This window comes from Pteropus alecto, unplaced genomic scaffold, assembly GCF_000325575.1.
Source record: "Pteropus alecto unplaced genomic scaffold, ASM32557v1 scaffold11, whole genome shotgun sequence".
In the NCBI taxonomy this organism is placed as follows: domain Eukaryota; kingdom Metazoa; phylum Chordata; class Mammalia; order Chiroptera; family Pteropodidae; genus Pteropus; species Pteropus alecto.
This window is the reverse complement of record NW_006431956.1, coordinates 5,736,820-5,757,782: the sequence shown is the minus strand read 5'-3', so window position 1 is coordinate 5,757,782 and position 20,963 is coordinate 5,736,820. Positions and strand designations below refer to the sequence as shown.

Genomic DNA, 20,963 nt, shown 5'->3' with positions numbered 1-20,963 from the left:
ACTCTTTCCTGTGCTGGGCTTTTCTTCCCTAAAATGGCATTTGCAGAGTTCCTGTGACTCCTGCAAGGCCAGCACTTGGTCACAGCACGTCTCCCTGGGGGCCGAGCATCCATGTCCACTGCAGCTTGCTGATCCCCGGGCCCTGGAGGGCTGACTTCGTGCTGAGCAGCTGCCGAAGGGACCGCGTCGCCCTGTGGCACCAAGCGTGTGCGAGAGAAACGCAGCCCCAGAGCTGGTAACCCCTTCCAAGATGATGACTTTTACATCGTTTACTAATTTCTATCTGCGCAGCGAGCGGGCGTGAATGTATCCTCCGTGTAAAAACGTAAGCCTTACACCTGATTTAAAAAGCACAGCTCCCTTCACACTGCCTCAGGCCCCTCCCCAGCGGAGGCCCTGCTGACAGCGAAGATCCTCCCAGACTCTGACCAGGGCTTGACATAGATACGTGGGCTGTTAAAAAGTAGTTTTGTGGCTTTTTTTTTTTTTTTAATGCATACATGATTTCATATTATGTGAATGGTTCTAAAGCTTGGCGGAGTGTTTGTTTGCGCTGGATAATGCACGTAGCAGAGCTTTCTCCTCGTCTTTTAATTCTGCATAGCATTTCAAAGCGTGGGCGGGCTTTCGTTTATTTAGCCATTCCCTTAGTGACAGGCATGAAAGTGGTTCCTACTTTTTCAGTCTTATAAACAGTTCTGCAGTGACCATCCTGGTTTGTCCCCATTAGGGACATCTGTGCATACTTTTCTAGATGAGTAACGAGAAGAGCGGAAAATAGAACTTTTATAGGTAAGATGCAGAATGAAACATAAAATTTTATGGCTTTATTACTTGACTAGGAATAGGACAGATGTAGAGTCGAGTATATTTAAGAAAAAGTAATGGGAGACGGATCAAAAAAGTCTCTAATTTTTTAAATTATAATCAAATATTAGTCTATAGTTTTGTTTAATCCATTCAAAATATGTATAGAGCGGTATAGTTTCCATACTGTATTTTAAGATTTTGAAAATAGACTCTTTCCAGATTTTAAAAATTTTAGCCAAGAATTTTTGGAAAAAGAGGACTATCCTATCATATATTAAAATGAATTTAATAAAAGGCATGTGGGGTTGACATACTAACCCATGGCTAAACAGAGTGAGGTCGGCCCAATCAGTTCATAGTGTAAGTCAGAAGCCTAGGGAAGGAGGACACATAATCTGTGGGGAAGGAAGGGTATTTAATAAAATGTGGGGGAATAACTCATTTGCTTTTTGGAAAAAACTTATATGCTTATACCATATACCTAAATAAATTCTAGTAAATTAAAGAAATAAATATGAAAAATTAAAACTTGTAATACTTTTAGAAAACAATTTGATAACATAAAGCAAAATTCTTGAAATGTTTATTACTTCAAATCTAATAATCTGATAATTTCACTTCCAAGTGTCAACCCTAAAGAAATAATCCTGATAAAGAAAAATGCAGTGTCTTATTTTCTTTAACATTATTTAAAATAGTACATTTAGAAATAGCCTGGGTTCCCAACCAAAGGAGTATGGCTAAGTAAATTAAAGAGTAATCTTATAATGAAATAGATGTAGCCAGTAGAATAATGAAACTCTTGGATTATAAGGTTAGGAAATGTAATCTTAAAAAAGCAAAATGGAAAATTGAAAATACAATGTCTTCATAACCAGGTTAATACAGTAAAAGAGAGATAAGATTGTCTTTGGCACGATAGGTGACTTTTTTTTTTTCTATTTTTTGGTAGTTTCCAATTTTTAAAATAACTAGCATGTGATAGTTTTATAATTCATTATTTCATTCAACAGTCACTCTTATGCACTTACTGTGTGTCAGGCACCACATCAGGCAGTAGGACTACAGCAGTAACAAAGCGATAAAGTCCGTTTTACAGTATAGTAGAAGAAAGACAGCTGTTGATAAGTGAACCTGATCATGTTATTAGGGACACAAGCAGGGTGCCGAGACAGTCATTCTGGGAGGCCACTCACACGGAGGAAAGGAAAGACATGACGAGATGACACAGAAAACTGAAGGATGAGAATGAGCCCACACGCAGAGTCACGGAACAGCATCCCAGAAAGGCGGAACAGCATATTGTTGAAGAGGTGGCTAGGAGTAATTTAGGTTGTGTAATGGAAGGACAATTAAAGCATATTTAAAACTTCTCACAGCTAATAACCTTTTGTTTAATTTTTTTGTCAGAGCCTGGTCATAACCTTGTGCTAGGAGCCTTCTGTAATAGAATGCTTTTCACATGTAAATTTTGTCCTGAGCATCTTATTGAAAGTTTCAAGTTTGCAAGGACTTGTGCCAGATACCGCTCCAGAAAGGACAGTCTTTGAAAGTTGGCAGAAACACGTCACTATGCTTTAGTATCTGATTGTCATCTGTTGTTTAATGGTTTTCCAATAATATTTTTACTTAATAAAATATTAAGTGAGAATTGATTCCAGGGTATGAGGTTATTGACAGAGCCTGACAGTATGTAAGAGGAATAGTCAGCATCAGTGGCTTTACGGTTTACAAACAAATCCGTGTGTATTCTGAGCAATGTTATCGGTATCTCTACTTTATGAAAGAAGTGGCAGTGCCAGGTTTGAAGGGAAGTTCTGCTAAATTACACCCCCTCCTCATCCTCCCCCCACCTCCTTCCCCTCTGGTGACCACTGTAACTGTTATCAGTGTCTACGAGTTTGTTTGTTTGGTTGATTCATTTGTTGCTTTGTTTTATGTCCCACATATGAGCGAAATCATATGGTTCTTATCCTTTTTCATCTGACCTATTTCACTTAGCATGATACTGTCAAGATCCATCCATGTTGTCCCAAATGGCAGCATTTCATCCTTTCTTATGGCTGAGTAGTATTCCATTGTGTATATGTACCACATCTTCTTTATCCAGTCACCCATTAGGGACACTTTGATTCTTCCCATGTCTCTTGGCTACTGTGAATAATGCTGCCGTGAACATAGGGGTGCATATATCTTTACAAGTAAGTGTTTTCAAATTTTCCAGGTAGATACCCAGAAGAGGGATTGCTGGGACATACAGTAGCTCTATTCTTAATTTTTTGAGGAGCCTCCATACTGTTTTCCATAGTGGCTGCACCAGTTTACATTCCCACCGTCAGTGTATGAGGGTTCCTTTTTCTCTACATCCCCTCCAACACTTGTTTATTACTTGTCCTGTTGATGACAGCCATTCTGACAGCTGAGGTGGTATCTCATCGTGGTTTTGATTTGCATTTTCCTGATAGCTAGTAAAGTTGAGCATCTTTTGATATATCTGTTAGCCATTGTATGTCTTCTCAGGAAAAGTGTTCGGGTCCTCTGCCCATTTTTAAATGGGATTGTTTTTTCGTTGTTGAGTTGTATGAGGTCTCTCTAGATTTTGAATATTAACCCCTTATTGGAGGTTCTTGTTTGCAAATATCTTCTTCCATTCGGCTGGTTGCCTTTTTGTTTTGTTGATGGTTTCTTTTGCTCTGTAGAAGCTATTTAGTTTGATATAGTCTCATTCATTTTTTCTTTTACTTCTCTTGCCTTTGGGGTCAAGTTCACAAAAGCCCCTCTGAGACAAAGGTTCATAAGTTTCAGGTCTTATACTTAAGTCATTTTAATTTTTGTCTATGGTGTCAAATAGGAGTCATTTTATTCTTTTGCATGTGCAGGGCCACCTGTCCTGATTCAGTAGCAGAAAAGCCAGTATCTGGGTTTGAAAACCTCTCGCAGACAGACTTTCAGCTGAGTCAGGCCCTGGACGTGGCTGCGTGGACAAGTCATCGGTCCCTGGGAAGTAAACAGGAGCACGCTCACAGCTCATAAATCTCCATCACATTCCCCAGTAGGGCGGGTGGCAGGAGTCTTTTGGGGTTTTCAGCCAGTAGTGATGATGCCAGGAAAACACACCAGCCATCAGGAGGAAAAGTAGAGCCTGGTCCTTAGTTGCCCTTTGCAGGGGAAGAGCTGGAAACTGAACCCCAAAGACTTGGAACCGTGACTGAGAAAGGCCCCAGAGAAATGGAGGTCAGATGGGAGGGGTCAGGCTGACAGTGCCGCTGGAGAGAGAGCAGGGGCAGAGTAGGGCGGCATCCGTTCTGGGCCAGTTTCCCCAGGCTTCCCCTTCCACGGTGGACCCCCGTGGTCCACGGTCCCACCTTCCCACCCTCAGCAGCCTCACTGGTCCACACTGAGACCAGAGGGGACGGCCTCGAGATCACCCTGGACCGAGTTCAGAAGTCCACAGGGCAAGGCGGAAGCTTTGACTTGGCTGGTGACCTACTGCTGTTCCCTGGGCCAGCAGCAGTGACCTGAGGCATGGGGCTTGAATCGTCAGTCAGCGGCTCGGTGCCCTCACTCAGCAGTGTTGGCACACCTGGGGGGCAGGAATGAACTTGGCCCCCACGCGCCACAGGATCACATGTGTCAACTCTGGGGTTTGGGGGAAGAGGCTGTATCATCAGCTCTTTCATTCTTCTCCTCCCTCAGCCTGAGATATCCCGGAGGCTGAGCGCATCATGGGGCTTGAATCGTCAGTCAGCGGCTCGGTGCCCTCACTCAGCAGTGTTGGCACACCTGGGGGGCAGGAATGAACTTGGCCCCCACGCGCCACAGGATCACATGTGTCAACTCTGGGGTTTGGGGGAAGAGGCTGTATCATCAGCTCTTTCATTCTTCTCCTCCCTCAGCCCAATATATCCCGGAGGCTGAGCGCATGCACGCGTGCGCACACACACACACACACGCACGCACACGCGCGCACACACACACACGCACACACACTCACACATCTGGTGGCCAGTGGACAGATCTTCAGATCTTTACAAACACCTGAGATTCTCGTGACCATGAAAGCACCCATCTCTCCCAAGGGAACCCCCGCATCAGCAAGTCTATAGTGGGCCTGTTTCCTGGGAGGGAGTCCCAGCCCTGGCCGTGACTGGCCAGCTGGTGACTGAGATGCTTGGGGAAGCTTTGACCAAGCGTTGAGGCATCAGAGGTAGGAAGATGTCTTCCAGAGGCCGTGACTGAGGGCCAGAGAGGACCATGACTCAGCAAGGCCACTCGCTTGTCGGTGGCAGGACTGGGGCTAGATGGAGGTGCCTTTCTACTGCGATGCTGATTTTCTGGCATGAATGTCTGGGAACCTAAACTAAAACATCCTCCTTCTCCCTTTACCTGGGAGCCTTTTCTCCGCTGGACCATGGAAAGTGCTGGGCACCGAATGAGAGCCGCCAGCAGCCCCGCACCAGGGACCCGCCTCAGCGTCGCCTCCCCTCGGCATGTCCAGAGAGGCGCTGGGCTCGGCGTCCAGTATTCCGTGGCCTTGTGCTCAGTCTCGTCCTCTTTACATCATAGCTGATGGAAAACGATGTTTTACCTGGGGATATTCAGGTTCGCCCACGAGAAGCTTAGAAGCTAGACTGAAATGTCCCAGGACGGGACAGGTTCCGTTCCCATCAGTGAGGACCCCATGCATACAACAGAGTAGTATAGAGAGAGAGAGAGTGAGCAGTGCGGTGCAGTGAGAAAGTCATTCATTTTGTGGACGAGTGGTAATTAAAATATCTTCAAAATCATTTAAAAAGCTGCTAAACTCCTGGACTCGTTAGGCCATTTCCGACCGTAACAACAAAGATTTTTGTAATGGACGTTGAAAAACAGTTCCTGGGGCAAGACGCAGCAGGCTGCTCGTGGCCGGGGGCCCTGACGGAGAGGACCAAGGTCTCCGCACGCTTGTAGTCAGTTTCTCGCCGCCTGGTGGAGGCCTCTGCCACAGTCAAGTGAGGTTTGGGGTAAAACAGTCTCACAGGCTTATTTAACGCAGGACCAGTGTGCATGGCTACGTTAGAGTGTTGCATCAAAGAGCATTTCTGAACCTCATTTGACCAAAAAGCCCCTTTTGTCCCCAGGCAGGCATCTCATGAGATGAGTGCAATGTAGACCCCACTATGGGGAACAGTTCGTAGTGGATTTATCTGAGGATATGAATTTATTTGTCGGTAACTGAACTGAACCAATAAACTTCCGTCCCATGATGGCAGGAACTGACCCAGGGCAGTGCGTCCCTCTGGGTTTTAATCAGGATTTAAGCTTTGGCCATCTAAGACCCGGTCCCCTTCCTCCCCGCTCTCTGGAGCCAGTTTCTGACAGTGACCTCATCTCCTAAATTTACATAAGTGTCCTGTAACCTGGCATCTCCCCTCTAAAATTCACTGTCTTTTCTCATCTCCACCATGGCCTGCAACTTCTGTGGGATTTGGTCCAGAGATAGACAAACTAACCCAGTCAGCTGGATGTGGGGAGAGTGTCCGAAAAGGAAGATATACAGATGTCAGCGATCTTTAAAGCCAGGTCCTGGTCTTCGCAGAACGGCTCGTCAGAGCTGACTTTCTTCCTGGGAAACAGGACTTCGTAGGGACCATGGTGAACCCAGCACCCATTTCCCACAGGGTGCTCCTGCTTCGGTTCGTTGCCCGTTTTTAAGTCCTGAACTTGTTGCTTTCAGCCTGCATCCCTTCCTTCATTTATTAAGTGCTTATTGTCTGCTGGGTGCTGGGTGCAAAGATAAGCCAGGTACCTGAGGGGCTTACAGTCTAGGAGAGTGAGACTCGCCAACAGTTAGAGCACGGTGCTCTGAACGACAGTGGAATCAGGGAGGGCTTCAGAGAGGAGGTGACTCTTGAATTGAGACTTGGGGAATAAGCAGAATTTCATGAGTTGGACAAAAGTGTGAGGAGTGTGGGTTGGTGGAGATTTTCTAAGCAGAAGGAACTACACGTGCAGAGGTTCAGCCACTTGAGAGAGCCCAGTGTGGTCAGGGAGCAGCAACTTGATCAGGAAAACGCAGACTCTTGAATGATAATAAAGCCTCCATTTATTGTTCGCTCTGTGCCAGGTGAATGGGTTACACGTATCATCTGATTTCATCTTCAGAGCAAATCACGGCAGAGGTGCTATTATCCCCGCTGTATAAATGAGGCTGAGGGGGGGCAGCTTTGGTGACGTAAGCAAGGCCCCGCTGCCAGGTGACGGGGGAGCCCGATGGACTTGCATGGTTTTGCCCCTGTCCCTACCCCAGATGCGAGACGGCCTCTTGCTTGCCTGGGCCGAGCGGTGGGAGGTAGCCGTGGAGCCTGTGCCCCCGGTGGAGAGAGCCCCCCACTTCCTGCCTGACCCCAGCCCCACTTTCCCATTCTCACTCCCCTCCCAGCCACGGCTCATCCGGGCCACTCGCTTTCCCTGTGCTCTTTGGACTCTGGGTGGGGCAGAGAACCAGCTACCAAGTTAAACACGGTCATAAGAATCTCAGGTCGTTTCTCCAGAGTGTCCTCAGGGGAACCGCCTGTTGTCACTTCTGTGGTCTGGAGGCCTTTCCAGTAGCTCTGGGTGTCATCCAGCCCTTTAGCGTCCAGTCAGGAAACCGCCCTGCGCAGACTTGGCTCTGCCGGCACCTCCTCACACATCTGTCTCTAAGGCGTTGACGACGACGGTGGGCCGAGCGCTTGGGCTGAGGCCCGCGGGCTTCCCGCCCCCCGCAGGAGTCCCCGAGTCACACAGCGAAGGAGTCTCGGCCTCTGCCTTCGGCTGGTCGGAAAACAGGGTGCTGTGTACAGTTTTCAGAACTGACAGTCTGCATGACCAGGGTGACCCCCGTTTCCACACTGATGTTCTGAGCGGTACATGTTTGTAGGTTCTAGGAAGCTTATCTTTCCAGTGTCGCTGGGGAAGTATTTTAGAAACAGTTGGCTAGTCATTCTGGAAAGAGCCGTCTTGCTCATTTCCATCTGGAGGGAGGGCTGGAACTAGGGCAGTCCGTGCAGATGGGGTCCACACCATCCCTGCTGACAGGGATTCCTGAGAACTTGAGCTAAGACCTGGCAGCCGGAAGCAGTAATCACATATGGGTGTTTTCAAAGTCGTGTGAAATGGTGAGGTGTGGCCAGTGAGGTCCAGGGAGATTTTCCTGTCACTTTGCCCTCCCTTCATTCCTTGGCCTTCGCCGGTTCTCTCCAAACTCATTCAGTCGTCGGCTGTTGCTTTTGCATTTCCATTTGCCCTGAGCACCATTCAAGGTTAAGGTTTGGGAATTTTTTCTTGATAAGCGCCAGGTAGTAAATATTTTAGGCTTTTGGGACCAGATTGTGTTGCAACTACTCAACTCTGCCTCCGTGGCATGGAAGTAGACATAGACAGACAATATGTAAATGAATGAACGTGGCTGTGCTCCAATAAAACTTTATTCGCAAAAGCAATCTGTGGGCCGAATTTAGCAATAGTTAGCTGACCCTGGCTCTACATTTTAATTCTCTTTTTTTCTTCCTTCTCTTTTTTCTCTTGAATAGGAGCAAAGTGTTAAAAAGGCAAGCCGTTGGTCTGTGTTGTTGCTTTTGGGCTCTCCTTCCCTCATTTTTAACGTTTCAGAAAGCCCGCTTTGTAGGTGGGTATTTAAATTGAAAGCAGCTGTGAAGGCAAGAACCTCTCAGCATTTGGTAGGGCTGCTGCCATGAAATAGTAATTTTTAATACACTTTTTGCTTAGTTAGATACAGAGATTACTGGAATATTGCAGAATAATTCAGGAAAATTTTCTGCACCATATAGTCCCAGGCACAGGATAATAAATGCTTCTTTCTGGAATTAACAAACATATGGAAGCTGACATTGTTCAAATGATTTCTTTACAAATCATTTAGAGGTGATTCAATATGGCAGCGGTCCCCAACCATTTTGGCACCAGGGACCAGTGCTCCTATGAGAATCTAATGTCTGATGATCTGAGGTGGTGATGCTGGTGCTGGGGAGCGGCTGCAAATACAGATGAAGCTTCGCTCGCTTGCCTGCTGCTCGCCTCCTGGTGTATGGCCTGGTTACTAACAGGCCACGACCAGTACTGGTCTATGGCCCAGGAGTTGGGGCCCCGCACTATGCGGTATGTGCAGATGGTATCTGGATTCTGTATGGTGACATACAGTTCCTTTACCTTTCATGATCTTGACTGTGGAAATCGCCCCCAGAACCTGAGCTTCCTGGGGAGATAGAGGACACACAGGAAGGTTTTGGGTAGAGGCACAGGTGAGACACTCACCACATGTCTGTCCTATCATTGGAGACAGGTGACTTGCCCTCCAAAAGGCCACACTAAGATCACTCAGGTGCAAAAACACGCTCCCTTGCATCCTTCTCCACCAGCTCGTGGTCAGAAGGGGAGGGAGGATTAACAGCTGGGATCCCGTCTTGCGATTCGTGGTGGCCAGGCCCAGCCACCTGGCTCAGCCACCCCCAGCTCCCAGGGAGATGTTCGATGGACGTGTATGAATGCAAGTCCGAAAAAGGGTCATGATGAAACGCCAAAGAGAAAACAGGAGGACAGAAAATCGAATAACGGCACAATTCCAACTTTGTTTAAAATGCTTATCTATTTACCTATAGCCACAGAAATAATCCTAGAGAGAAATGTTAAAATGTCAACAGTGCCTATCTCTGTGCAGTAGAATTAGGTGACTTTAATTGTCCTTTTTTTTGTCCCATATATTGCTTTCATAGTTTAATAATGGCTTAATTTAAAAAGAAGATAAAGCGTAAACCAGTTTACCTTCTATCTAAGAATAAAAGAGCGGGCTAGCGGGCTCCGCTGTGCCAGCATTCCCGTTCAGCCCTTTAGCTCTGTGGAACTTTCCAGAGAAAAACCACCCCGCCCCAGGCGAATGGGGGGGGGCGTTGCCCAGCCATGGGCGGGGCAGGCGAGAGCCCTCTCCTCAGTCAGAGCGGGTGTGACTTGGGCCCCTGCGCTTAGGAAGCTGTCGCTTCAGGCCACCCTGCTGTGATTTGTCTTCGGTTCTTCAAAGGAAATGTGACAGTACCTGTTCTGGCCTGGCCTGGGCTCCCCGCCCCTTCTCCGCTTACTGAAAAATGCCACAGAGCTAAATGAGCAAAACGTGTGTCTTGACCTTTTAGAGAGACATTCTAAACGCAGTTTTCTAAAGAGATTGTGATGTCGTTTGGAAAGTATTCCAGAGAGGGGGGCAGTTTCTTAAACACACATATTTGAAGGTACAGCTTTTTTTCTTTTTTGATTAAGTTTATTGGGATAACATGAGTTAATACAATTATATAATTTTCAGGTGTACATTATAATTTAACACCTGTATATTCTATTGTGTGTTTACCACCCAAAGTCCAGTTTCCTTCAGCTACCATATATTTGATCCCCTTTACCCTCTTCACCCTCCACCTACCCCCTATAATTGACCCCTTTTACCCAGTCTACCTCCTCCCTCCTCCCCTACCCACTACCCTCTGGTAACCACTAGTCTATAGTCCATGTCCATGAGTCTCTGTTTGTCCTGTTCCTTTGTTGCTTTAGGTTTATATCCCACAATAAGTGATATCATGTGGTTTTCAACCTTTTCTGTCTGGCTTATTTCGCTTAGCATGATTATCTCGAGGTCCATCCATGTTGTCGCAAATGGCAATATTTTGTCTCTTCTTATGGCTGAGTAACATTCCGTTGTATGTATATATATACCACAGTGAAGGTACAGCTTTGTGTAGAAATTCCTGTTTTCCTGATGAAAAAGAAAAGGAATGTTCTGTCAAGGTGACGGCCAAGATGCAGGAGGCCTCCTCGAGGTACTGGTGGCTGTGGCTCCGTCATTTTATGGCGTTAGCCTCTGTTCCTAGGTCCCACTTCTTGGAGACAAAGCCTGCTTTTCCCTGGAGATAAAGACCTTGGGTCTGGTTATGAGTCCTTAGGTCACAGCTTTGCTATTGATGACACTGGACGAGTTACTGAGAGTCCTTCTGTGTCTTCCTGCTGCTGCTCAGACCTTACCCATACCAAAGACAGGGGATCGAGAATGACGTTCACTGAGGACCGCCAGTCATCCCATCCGTCCCGTCTGACTAATTACCTCACCCCCGTCCCCCCACTTCCAGGTGTCCCCTTGTTCCATGGTGGCTCCTTCAGGCCATCATGAAGTGGTCTTCCTCTTCCTCTAGCTTCTCCAGATGAGGGAGCAGCCAGCCCCTTGGTCTAAGGGATGCTTATGAAATGTCGCTGTCTCAGAAGTGATCACTGAAGTCCCACCAGGAGTACAGATCTTGTCGCATCCCACTCTCTGCTTTTATTATTTTAAAATGCAGCTTTCGAAAGGCATCGCAGAACACGACTTCATCTTCTCCTTGACGTTCTGTCCCAGCACACGAGATTCTATCCTTTCAAACTCCAGACATAGAACCATGAAAAGACCTGGTCCTCTTGTTTTAATAGACTCTGCTTGGACTCTGACTGAAGAATCTATGTCATAGAAAGGCAGTGATTTAATGAGAGAATGGCTATCGACTCTCGGTTAGATAGATAGTATCTGGTCCTAGATAAATAGTTGACCTTTGAGCAACATGAGTTTGGACCGTGGGGGTCCAGGTACATGCAGACCATTTTGATCCGTGCCCGGGGACCGGCTGTGTGCACTGACCTACGCCATTTTATACAGGGGACTTGAGCGTCCGCGGATTTTGGTATCAGCCGGGGTCCTGGGACCAATCCTCCGTGGACACGGAGAGACAACCGTGTAGTTAAATTTTGGGGGAGTCGAGTTATACACAGATGGATTTCCAACTGCACGGGTGTCGGCGCCCCAACTCCCACATTGTGCGAGAGTCAGCTGTAATGAGGCCACCTGTCCCTGGTGTCCGCTTTCTCTCCCAGGGGCTCCTTTTGGCCAGAAGAGGGCAGAGTTGGGTGCGCGGTCCCCCTCCTCGGGATGGGAGGGAACAGGACGTACTGGAGGGCAGCCAGGAGTCAGGTTGCTTTGGGCTGAAAGTGTTTGAACAGAAGCATGAGAAACAAGACTGGAGATGCAGGCCAGGTCCAATCACGGGGCTGAAGGGTTTTAACAGATCCCACACCAACATTTAGTGGACATCTACTACGTGCCAGGGTGTCCGAGGCCATTCGGGCCGCCGTAATGAAACCACAGACCGGATGGCTTACAAAGAACAGAATTTATTTTCTCACAGCGTTAGGGGCTGGAAGTCCACCATCAGGGTGACAGCATGGTCGGGAAGGGCTTTCTTCTGTGTCTCAGACGTCTCATCTTCACGTGGCAGGAGGGGCGAGGGAACTCTCTGGGGTCTTTATAAGGACATCGATCCCCGACGTGAAAGTGCAGCCCTCAAGACCCACTCAGCCCCCGAAGGCCCCCTACCGTCGTGCTGTGCATCGAGATTTCAACACACAAATTTTGGGGGGACGCAGACATTCAGACACCAGCGCAGGTGTGGTTCTGAGCACTTCACAAATAAAGCTCATGAAATCCTCGAGACGGCCCTGTAAGATGGGCCCCACGATTCTCCCATGGCACACGTGACACCGCGTGTTGCAGGCTGGGTTCTGAGCAGACTGAGCAGACAGCATGCAAGAGACGCGGTTTTTTGTTTTCTTTTTCTTTCTTTTTCTTCCTTTTCCTTCTGTCCCTTTTCCATTCCCCCTTTCTTTCCTTTCTTTATGCTTCTGGGATCAACACCTGAGAAGGAAGAACAGCACTGGGCAGAGGGAGAGGCTGGACTGCCATGGAGTCTCACCAAAACCACAGCCTATCCCCGGGGCGCTCTGAGGCTGGGGGTAGGGGGTTCTTCAGAGGTGGTCCCAGTCCTGGCTTTCAGACTCTGTGTTAACCAGTCCTTGGATGTGGGTGCCCTGGGGACAGAGGTGTGACGCAGCTCTCTTAAGTTGGGCAGTTTCTGGAGACAGAGTCAGCCGAAGGCTGTCAGCAGCCCAGAAGCTGGGGGACAACCCCTCCTTCCCTGAGGGGAGTCTGGCAGGTGCAGCACAGACCCCGCTACCCTGAGCTTGCCAAGGTCACACTGCTCCTCAGTGGAAGAGGCAGGACTCGACACCAAGGCAGCTGGCTCTTCGGCATTTCACGACGGCAGTGTATATGGCGGGGATCCTAACCAGAGGCAACCTGCAGCTCAAGCCTTACTTGAGAAACGTTACTCTTGATTGTAGCGTGTAGGATGGGCGAGAGGAGAGAGATGGGAGTGAGATTTTTTTTTAAAATAAAAGTAATATTAGCATACAGTACAAAATTCAAAAAGCACAAAAGAGTACATAGTGAAAGTCAATCTCCTTCTCACCCGCCCCCTCTGCTCCCTAGACACGGGGCAGGCGTATTTCAGCAGAGGTCTGGAATCTGCGTTCTACGGTCTCTATCACACCCTGCTGCCCTTTGATTCGGTATTAACCGTCTAACTTAGATACTGCTATAGTGCCATTCATTTGACGCTGTCTTGTTCTTTTAGAGATTGCGGATGTTTTCACTGTGTGGGTTTCTTTTCACTGAACTAGATCTCTCTGGATGAGCATGTTTAGATTGTTTCAGTATTTTCCCTCCTAGCTTTACTGAGATATAATTGGCATATAACCTTGTATAAACTTAAGGCGTACAGTGATGTGATACATTTATATGCTGTGAAATGATTACCGCCATAGCATTAGCCAACAGCTCCCTCACTCACACAAATACCGTTTCTTTTTTTGTGGTGAGAACATTTATGACTTACTGTTTTAGAAATGTTCAAGTATATAATACGGTATTGTTAACTACAGTCACCACGCTATACTTTGGCTCCCCAGAACTTATCATCTTATACCCCAAAGTTTGTAACTTTGACCAGCATCTCCCCATTTACTCCACTACTTGGTGACCATTATTCTATGGTTTCTGAGTTTAGCTTTTTCAGATTCTACATACAAATGATATAATATAGTACTTGTCTTATTCTGTCTGACTTCTTTTACTTAGCATAATGCCCTCAAGGTCCATCCATGTTGTCGCAAACTCAAACTATAGGATTTCCTTCTTTCTCATGGCTGAATAATAGTTCATTGTCCATATATTCCATACCTCCATCCGTTCATCTGTTGAAAGACACTAAGGCCATTTCCATATCTTGGCTGTTGTGACTAATGCAATGAATGGGAATCTCTCTGAGATGCTGTTTCCATTTCTTTTGGTTAAACGCATCAGTGGAATTGCTGGATCATATGTTCTATTTTTTTTTTCTGAGGAACCTCCATACTGTTTTCCAGAGTGGCTGAACCAATTTACTTTCCCACCAACAGTGCACGAGGGTTCCCGTTTGTCTACATCCCTCGCCAGCACTTGTTATCCCTTGTCTTTTTGATGATGCCCATTCTAACAGGTGTGAGGCAGTATCTCACTGTGGCATTTCCCTAATGACTAGTGATGTTGAGCATCTTTTCATGTACCTGATGGGTTTTTGTATATCTTCTTTGGAGAAATGTCTATTCAGGTCCTTTGCCCATTTTTAAATTAGGTTAATTTGTTTTGCTTTGTTTTGTTTTGGTATTAAGTTGTGGGAGTTCTTTATAGGTTTTAAATATCAACCCCTTATCAGGTATAGGGTTTATAAATATCTTTTCCCATTCTCTACATTGCCTTGTCACTTTGTTGATGGTTTCTTTTGCTGTGCAGAAGGCTTTTAGTTTGTTGGTAGTCCAAATACTGATTTTTCTTTTGTTGCCAAATCCAAAAACTTATCACCAAGACTGATATCAAGGAGCTTACCGCCTGTTTTTATTCTAGGAGTTCTATGGTTTCAGGTCTTAGGTTCAGATCTTTAATGGATTTCGAATTGATTTTTATGTATAGTGTAAGATAATGGTCCTGTTTCATTCTTTTGCATGTGGCTGTTCAGTTATCCAACACTATTTATTGAAGAGACACCTTTGTTGGAAATGATTTCACCTTAAATGTGTGGATTTATTTCTGAGCTTTCTTTTCTGCTCCATTTTTATGCCAATACCATATACTGTTTTGATTACTGTAGTTTTGTAAAATAGTTTGAAATTAGGGAGCGTGATACCTCCAACTTTGTTCTTCCCTTCCAGATTACTTTGAATATTTAGGGTCTTTTGTGGTTCCATGCAAATTTTAGGATCGTTTGTTCTATTTCTGTGAAAATGCCACTGGAATTTTGATAGGAATTGCTTTGAATGTGTAGATTACTTTGGGCAATATGGACATTTAAACAATATTCTTCCAAGTTATCAGCATGAAATATCCCGCCATTTATTTGTCTTCAATTCCTTTATCAACATTTTATAGTTTTTAGTGTAGAGATCTTTCACCTCCTTAGTTAAATTTACTCCTAGGTATTTTATTCTTTTTGATGCAGTTGTAAATGGTATTGTTTTCTTAATTTCACTTTCTGATTATTGTCGATTGATAGAAATGCAACAGACTTTTGTATATTGATTTTGTACCCTGCAACTTTACTGAATTAGTTTTTAAAATGGAGTCTTTAGGATTTTCTATGTATTATATCATGTCATCTGCAGATACTTTTATTTCTCTTGATTTTGGATGCTTTTTTTTTTTCTTAATTGCTCCCTGGCTAGGACTTCCAGTCCTATATTGAATAAAAGTGGCAAGACTGGGCATCCCTATTTTGTTCCCAATTAGAGGAAAAGCTTTCAGCCTCTCACTGTTGAGTCCGATGTGAGCTGTGGGCTTGTTACATATGGGCTTTATTACGCTGAGGTATGTTCATTCCCTCTCTGCTTGTTTTGTCCAGAGGTTTTCTTTTTTTATCCTTAATGGATGTTCAGTTTTGTCAAATGCTTATTCTACATCTATAGAGATATAATCTCGATTTTTATCCTTCATTTTGTTAGTGTGGATATCACCTTGACTTGCGGATGTCAAACCATTGTTGCAGCCCAGGAATAAATCACACTTGATCGTGGTGTATGATCCTTTCACTGTATTGTCAAACTAGTTTGCTAATATTTTGTTGAGGATGTTTACATCTGTATTCATCAGGGATATTGTGTCATTTTTGTGTGGTATCAGGGTGATGCTGGCCTTGTAAAATGAGTCTAGAAGTGTTCTCTCCTCTTCTACTTTTTTGGAAAAAGTCTGAGAAGGGCTGGTATTCTTCTTTAAATGTTTGTAGAATTCACTAGTGAAGCTGTCTGGTTCTGAACTTTTGTTGCTTAGGAGGTTTTTGATTACTGATTCAATCTCCTTAATTTCTTCATGATTCAGTCTTTGTAGGTTGTATATTTAGGAATTTATCCATTTCTTCTAGGTTGTCCAATTCGTTGGCATGTAATTTTTCACAGTAGTCTCTTACAGTATTTTCGTGGTATCAATTGTAACATCTCTTTCATTTCTGATTTTATGAGTCCTCTTCTGTTTTTGGTAGGCCTAGGTAAAGGTTTGTCTATTCTACCTTTTCAAAAAGCTAGCTCTTTTGATCAAAGTTTATTGATCTTTTCTATTGTCTTCTTAGTCTCTATTTCATTTGTTTCTGTTCTTTGTTTTTTTTTTTTTTTCCTTTGCATTGCTATTTGTTCCAAAGCTTTAGGTGTTAATATTTACTTTAAGTATTTAGGTGCTACTATATTAGTTGCATAAATATTTACGAATACATCCTTTTGTTGGATTGATCCCTTAATCACTATACAATGCCCTCCTTATTTCGGGTCCCACCTGCGTGGAATATCTTTCTCCATTCCTCCACATTCGCTCTGCGTGTGTCCTTACAGCTGAAGCGAGTCTCTTAGAGCCGGTATACAGTCGGGTCTTTTTAAAAATCTGGTCAGGGTCTTTGGATTGGAGAACTTTGAATGTGAACAGTCTAAGGAATTACCGATTGGTTGGTAACTCCTCCGTTCCTTTCTTGTTCTCTTTGTGATCTGATGAATTTCTGTAGTGGTGTGATGAGATTCCTTTATCTTCTGAGTATTTACTCTAGGTTTTCACCTTGTGGTTCCCATGAGGCTTAAATAAGGCAACTTGTAAGTCTATTTTAAGCTGATAAGTTATTTTCAAGCCCTATCTAAAGCTCTATCTTTTTACTCGCCACCTAATTTTATGTTTTGTGTTCTTGAAGTCAAAATTCACATCTCTGTGTCCTGTGTATCTATTAACAAGTTACTGTAATTGTAGTTATGTTTCTGCTTTTATCTTTAACCTTCATTATGGCTTCATATGTGATTAAGCCACCACCTGACTAGTCAGGCATCACTCAAGGACCAGGGATACCTTCTGAGAAATGTCATTAGGTGATTTTTGTCATTGTGCAAAATATCAGAGTGCACTTACACAAACCCGGATGGTCTGGCCCACTGCACACCTGAGCTCTACCTACAGTTCGTTGCTCCCAGGCCACCAGCCTCTGCGGCCTGTTACTGCACTGAATGCTGTAGGCAATTGCAGCACAGTAGTAAATACTTATATATCTAAACATGGGAAAGGTACAGCAAAAATACAGTATAAAAGATTTAAAAAATGGTGCACCCGTATAGGGCACTTACCATGCATGGCGTTTGCAGGACTGGAAGCTGCTGTAGGTGAGTCAGCGAGCGAGCTGTGAGTGATGTGAGGGCCTAGGACGGATTGTCCACTGCCACAACTTGATACACACTGTCCCTTCAGGCTATGCTGAATTTATAAACATTTTTCTTCAATAATATATATTATTTAGCTTACTATAACTTTATAATTTTTTTGACTCGTTTGTAACAACACTTAGCTTAAAACACACTGTCGAGCTGTACAAAAAATATTCTTTGTATCCTTATTTTATAAGCTTTTTCCTATTAAAACACTTTTTTTACTTTTTAAACTTTTTTTGTTAAAAAGACACAAACACATTAGCAGCCTGGGCCTACACAGGGCAGGGTCACCAGCATCACTGTCTCCCACCTGCACATCTTGTCCCACCGGAAGGCCTTCAGGGGCAGTGACAGGCAGGGCGCCCTCATCTATGATAAGGCCACCTCCTTCTGGAACACCCGGAGGACCTGCCTGAGGCTCTTCCTGAGGAGGTGTCACTCTATTCAGAAATATGTCCCTGGTGGTTTGCTTGCTTGTTTTTTGTCATAGATTTGCTTGAAAGCAAAATTTCGGTGTTGGTGTCCACGTTCATACTCTAGTATGTCCGCGTTCATACTCTAAGGAGCTTGCTGAGGTCCGCAGACGCTTCTGCTAGGCCCTCGCTGCGGCTTTTCTTGGAAGTTCTTCTTCTGCAGTTTAATTCTCATGCTCTCCTTCAGCCGTGTGCTCCTGTCCAGCTGCAACGACTCCCTCTGGGCGCTCCTCGCGGCCCCCTCGTCCCCACCCCGGGGAAAGCTGTTTGCCGCCCCACCCACAGCCTTGAGATTTTCACATCCTCATCCTTGGCAAATCCCTTGACGTCACCGACGAACCTCTTGAGTATCTCCGTCAGGTGCCATTCCTACACGCCTGGGTGACGTCACCCCAAGCCGAGGCAAGGCTCTCGATTCCGTCGTGGATGATGCGGTCCTTTCGGGATGGCATCGGTGTCTTCTCGGTTGCAGCAGTGGCCTGGACATAGGTCCTCTTTAGGTCAAAGAGGCGCTGTGTGCAGAGGGAGAGACGCCACTTTGCTATCGGGGTGAAGATCAGGAGGAGGAGGGTGCCTGGGCACATTACCAACGATGCGCAGAGTCTTGACAGGTATGTGATTCTCCAAACAGTTTCTCCATTTCACCGGGCAGCAATTCAGGGGGGCATCTTGGAAGAGGAGCTGGGTCACCCATGACGTCTTCTTGCCCCGGAAGGACACTGGCGGTGCGTGCTTACTGATGCGCTTGAAGGCCCTGGGGTTCTCACTGCGCCAGATCACAGAGGGTTGCTGTTAGTGGCCTGCGTCATTGTCCCCTCTGTGCCCTGAGGCGGGTGGCTGGTCAAGAATTGTTTCGCTACTCTGTAAAATCCTATGGGATTTGCAAAGGTAAGCCCCTCTGGCCACCAGAACCAAGTAATCAAGGGGTGTCCACTGGGCACAGTTGTAACCCTTGGACCACCAGATGCAAAAACTGGGCCACCGGATGTGTGCACAAGCTCCTTTCTGGGTGAGACCATGACCTGGAGCAGGGCAGAGGCCAAGTCCAGGGTCTCTGGAGTACATTTCAGTAGGCCTCCAGATGTGTACCTGATTAGAAGCCCCTCAGGCTGAAGCTTTAAGACAAGCAGATAGGCCTCTTTCCCAGAAAGTCTGGGTGCTTTTCGGTCTGCTGCCCTGTGCTGGGCGAGTCTGTGTGCTAGAGCCTTGGGGACGCAAGCCCTGTTGGCTTTCTTTGGGGATTCATCTCTCAGGTGCAGGTCTTAAAAGCTGGAGTCCCCAGCATGTGGTTCCAACCCTTCACTCCCCGGGGGAGAAACTGGGAGTGTGAGTTCCCTCCCGCTTGTGGGTCACCATGCCAGGCGATCTATGGCAAGGTTATGGCTCAGCCTCTTTCCTGTTTCGATGTGGGCTTCCTCTCATTTGCCTGATGTATTGGAGTCACTATCTAGTTATCAGGTTTCTTTCACAGGAAATTGTTCTGTACGTAGCTATGGATTTGATGTGTCCACGGGCGGAGGTAAGTTCAGGATCCTCCCGTATCACCATCTTACACTGTGACCCTCTCCCTTTGATGACGGCCATTCTAACAGGTGCGAAGTGATACCTCATTGTGGTTTTGCTTTGCATTTCCCTGATGATTTAGAGATGCTGCATACCTTTTTATGTACTCGTCGGCCATTTGTATGTCTTCTTTGAGGTCCTTTGCCTGAGGGGGGCTGCAGCCAGTTCGTGGACCACTGCAGGGTCCACAGCAGGGGCTGATCTGTCTGGTGCACGGTGGGTGAGACTCCTTCTGGGCCCCATAGCTCCCCTAGAGGCACTTTGTGGATGGATGCAGAACTTTTGTGGCTGGAGGGTGGGGCAGAAAACAAGGATGGCTTAGGCTACCATGGTTAAATGTCCCTGAATCTTCTTATAACAAATAACATTTGTGCATGTGAGAGCATTTCTATGAGACAAAGCCCCAGAATGACTAGACCAGAGGATCTGTGAGGCTTCGTTTCGATGGATCTAGCCACGCTGCTCTTGGGAGCAGTGGGTGCTCTGCCTGCAGGAGACCAGCATGCCCGTCTCCCTGCCCTCCACGCTTTCACTTTACCCACCTGTGAAAAACAGAAATCCCCTGTGGCTCTAATGTGCATTTACCCGACTATGAGTGAGGACGAGTCCCTTTTTCTGTGTCTAACAGAGCTTTACCTTACCTTTCCTGGGAAGCTCTCCTATCTTTTATGCAATTTTCTGCCTCAGGGTTTGGTCTTGGACTTCTTGATTCACTGGAGCTCTGCGCTTGTTGACAGGAGTGACAGCTGTTTGAAATCTCTTCGAAACAAAATCATCCAAGGAGCCCATACTCAGCACAGGAGGGGCTGGGCTTGCGTCTGAGGTCAGGGTGAAACCGAGGGAGGCGTCCTGAGTGTGTCCTGGAGTCGGGGTTAGGGGTGACATTCGGGTCGGTGTCGCTGGCACTGGGCAGCGCCCAGGCACATGGCCCGGGGCGTTTTCTGTCACTCACCTGCCTCTCCTCCGGGGCGCCTGTCTCCCCAGCTCCTGTGCTCCTCGGTGCAGAAGGCCCTGTTTGAGGAGGAGGACCACGTCAAGAAGCTGCAGCAGAAGGTGGCCACGCTGGAGAAGCGGAACCGGCAGCTCCGGGACCGGGTCAAGAAGGTCAAGAGGGCTTTGCGACAGGCACGGAAGAACGGCCGCCACCTGGAACTGGCCAACCAGAAGCTCAGCGAGAAGCTGGTGGCCTTGGCGGGGGCCGGCCCGCACAGCAATGCCCTGGGGCAGGCGCCCGCAGCCCGCACCTACCTGCGGGGGTAGCGGGGGCGCCACGGCCCGCCCCGGCTCACTGGGGGCAGCACCCCTCGCCGGGGAGGGGGGAGTGATGGAGGCGTCGGACTGCACGCGTCTCAAGTCTCGTAGAAGATGCTTTTCCTGCGCGGTTGGCGGTGTCCAGTGGTTCAGAGGGGCCGCCTCGCTGCCCCCCTCTCCCCGGTTGGTCCGGGCAGTGCGTGGAAGCGCCGAGGCCAGGACTGGCTG

The 20,963-nt window shown here is 46.7% G+C and overlaps 1 protein-coding gene across 4 annotated transcripts in view; it reads left to right on the top strand.

The window, feature by feature from the left end:
• The window catches only part of CCDC3 (coiled-coil domain containing 3), a 169,366-nt gene extending 148,403 nt beyond the window's left edge, over nt 1-20,963 (top strand). For all 4 annotated transcript variants that reach the window (XM_025043424.1, XM_025043423.1, XM_015585579.2 and 1 more), the window contains one exon: nt 20,469-20,963. In XM_025043424.1, coding sequence (XP_024899192.1) covers nt 20,469-20,744 — 276 coding nt within the window. In that variant the 3' untranslated portion in view covers nt 20,745-20,963. The remainder of the gene's footprint in view (nt 1-20,468) is intronic.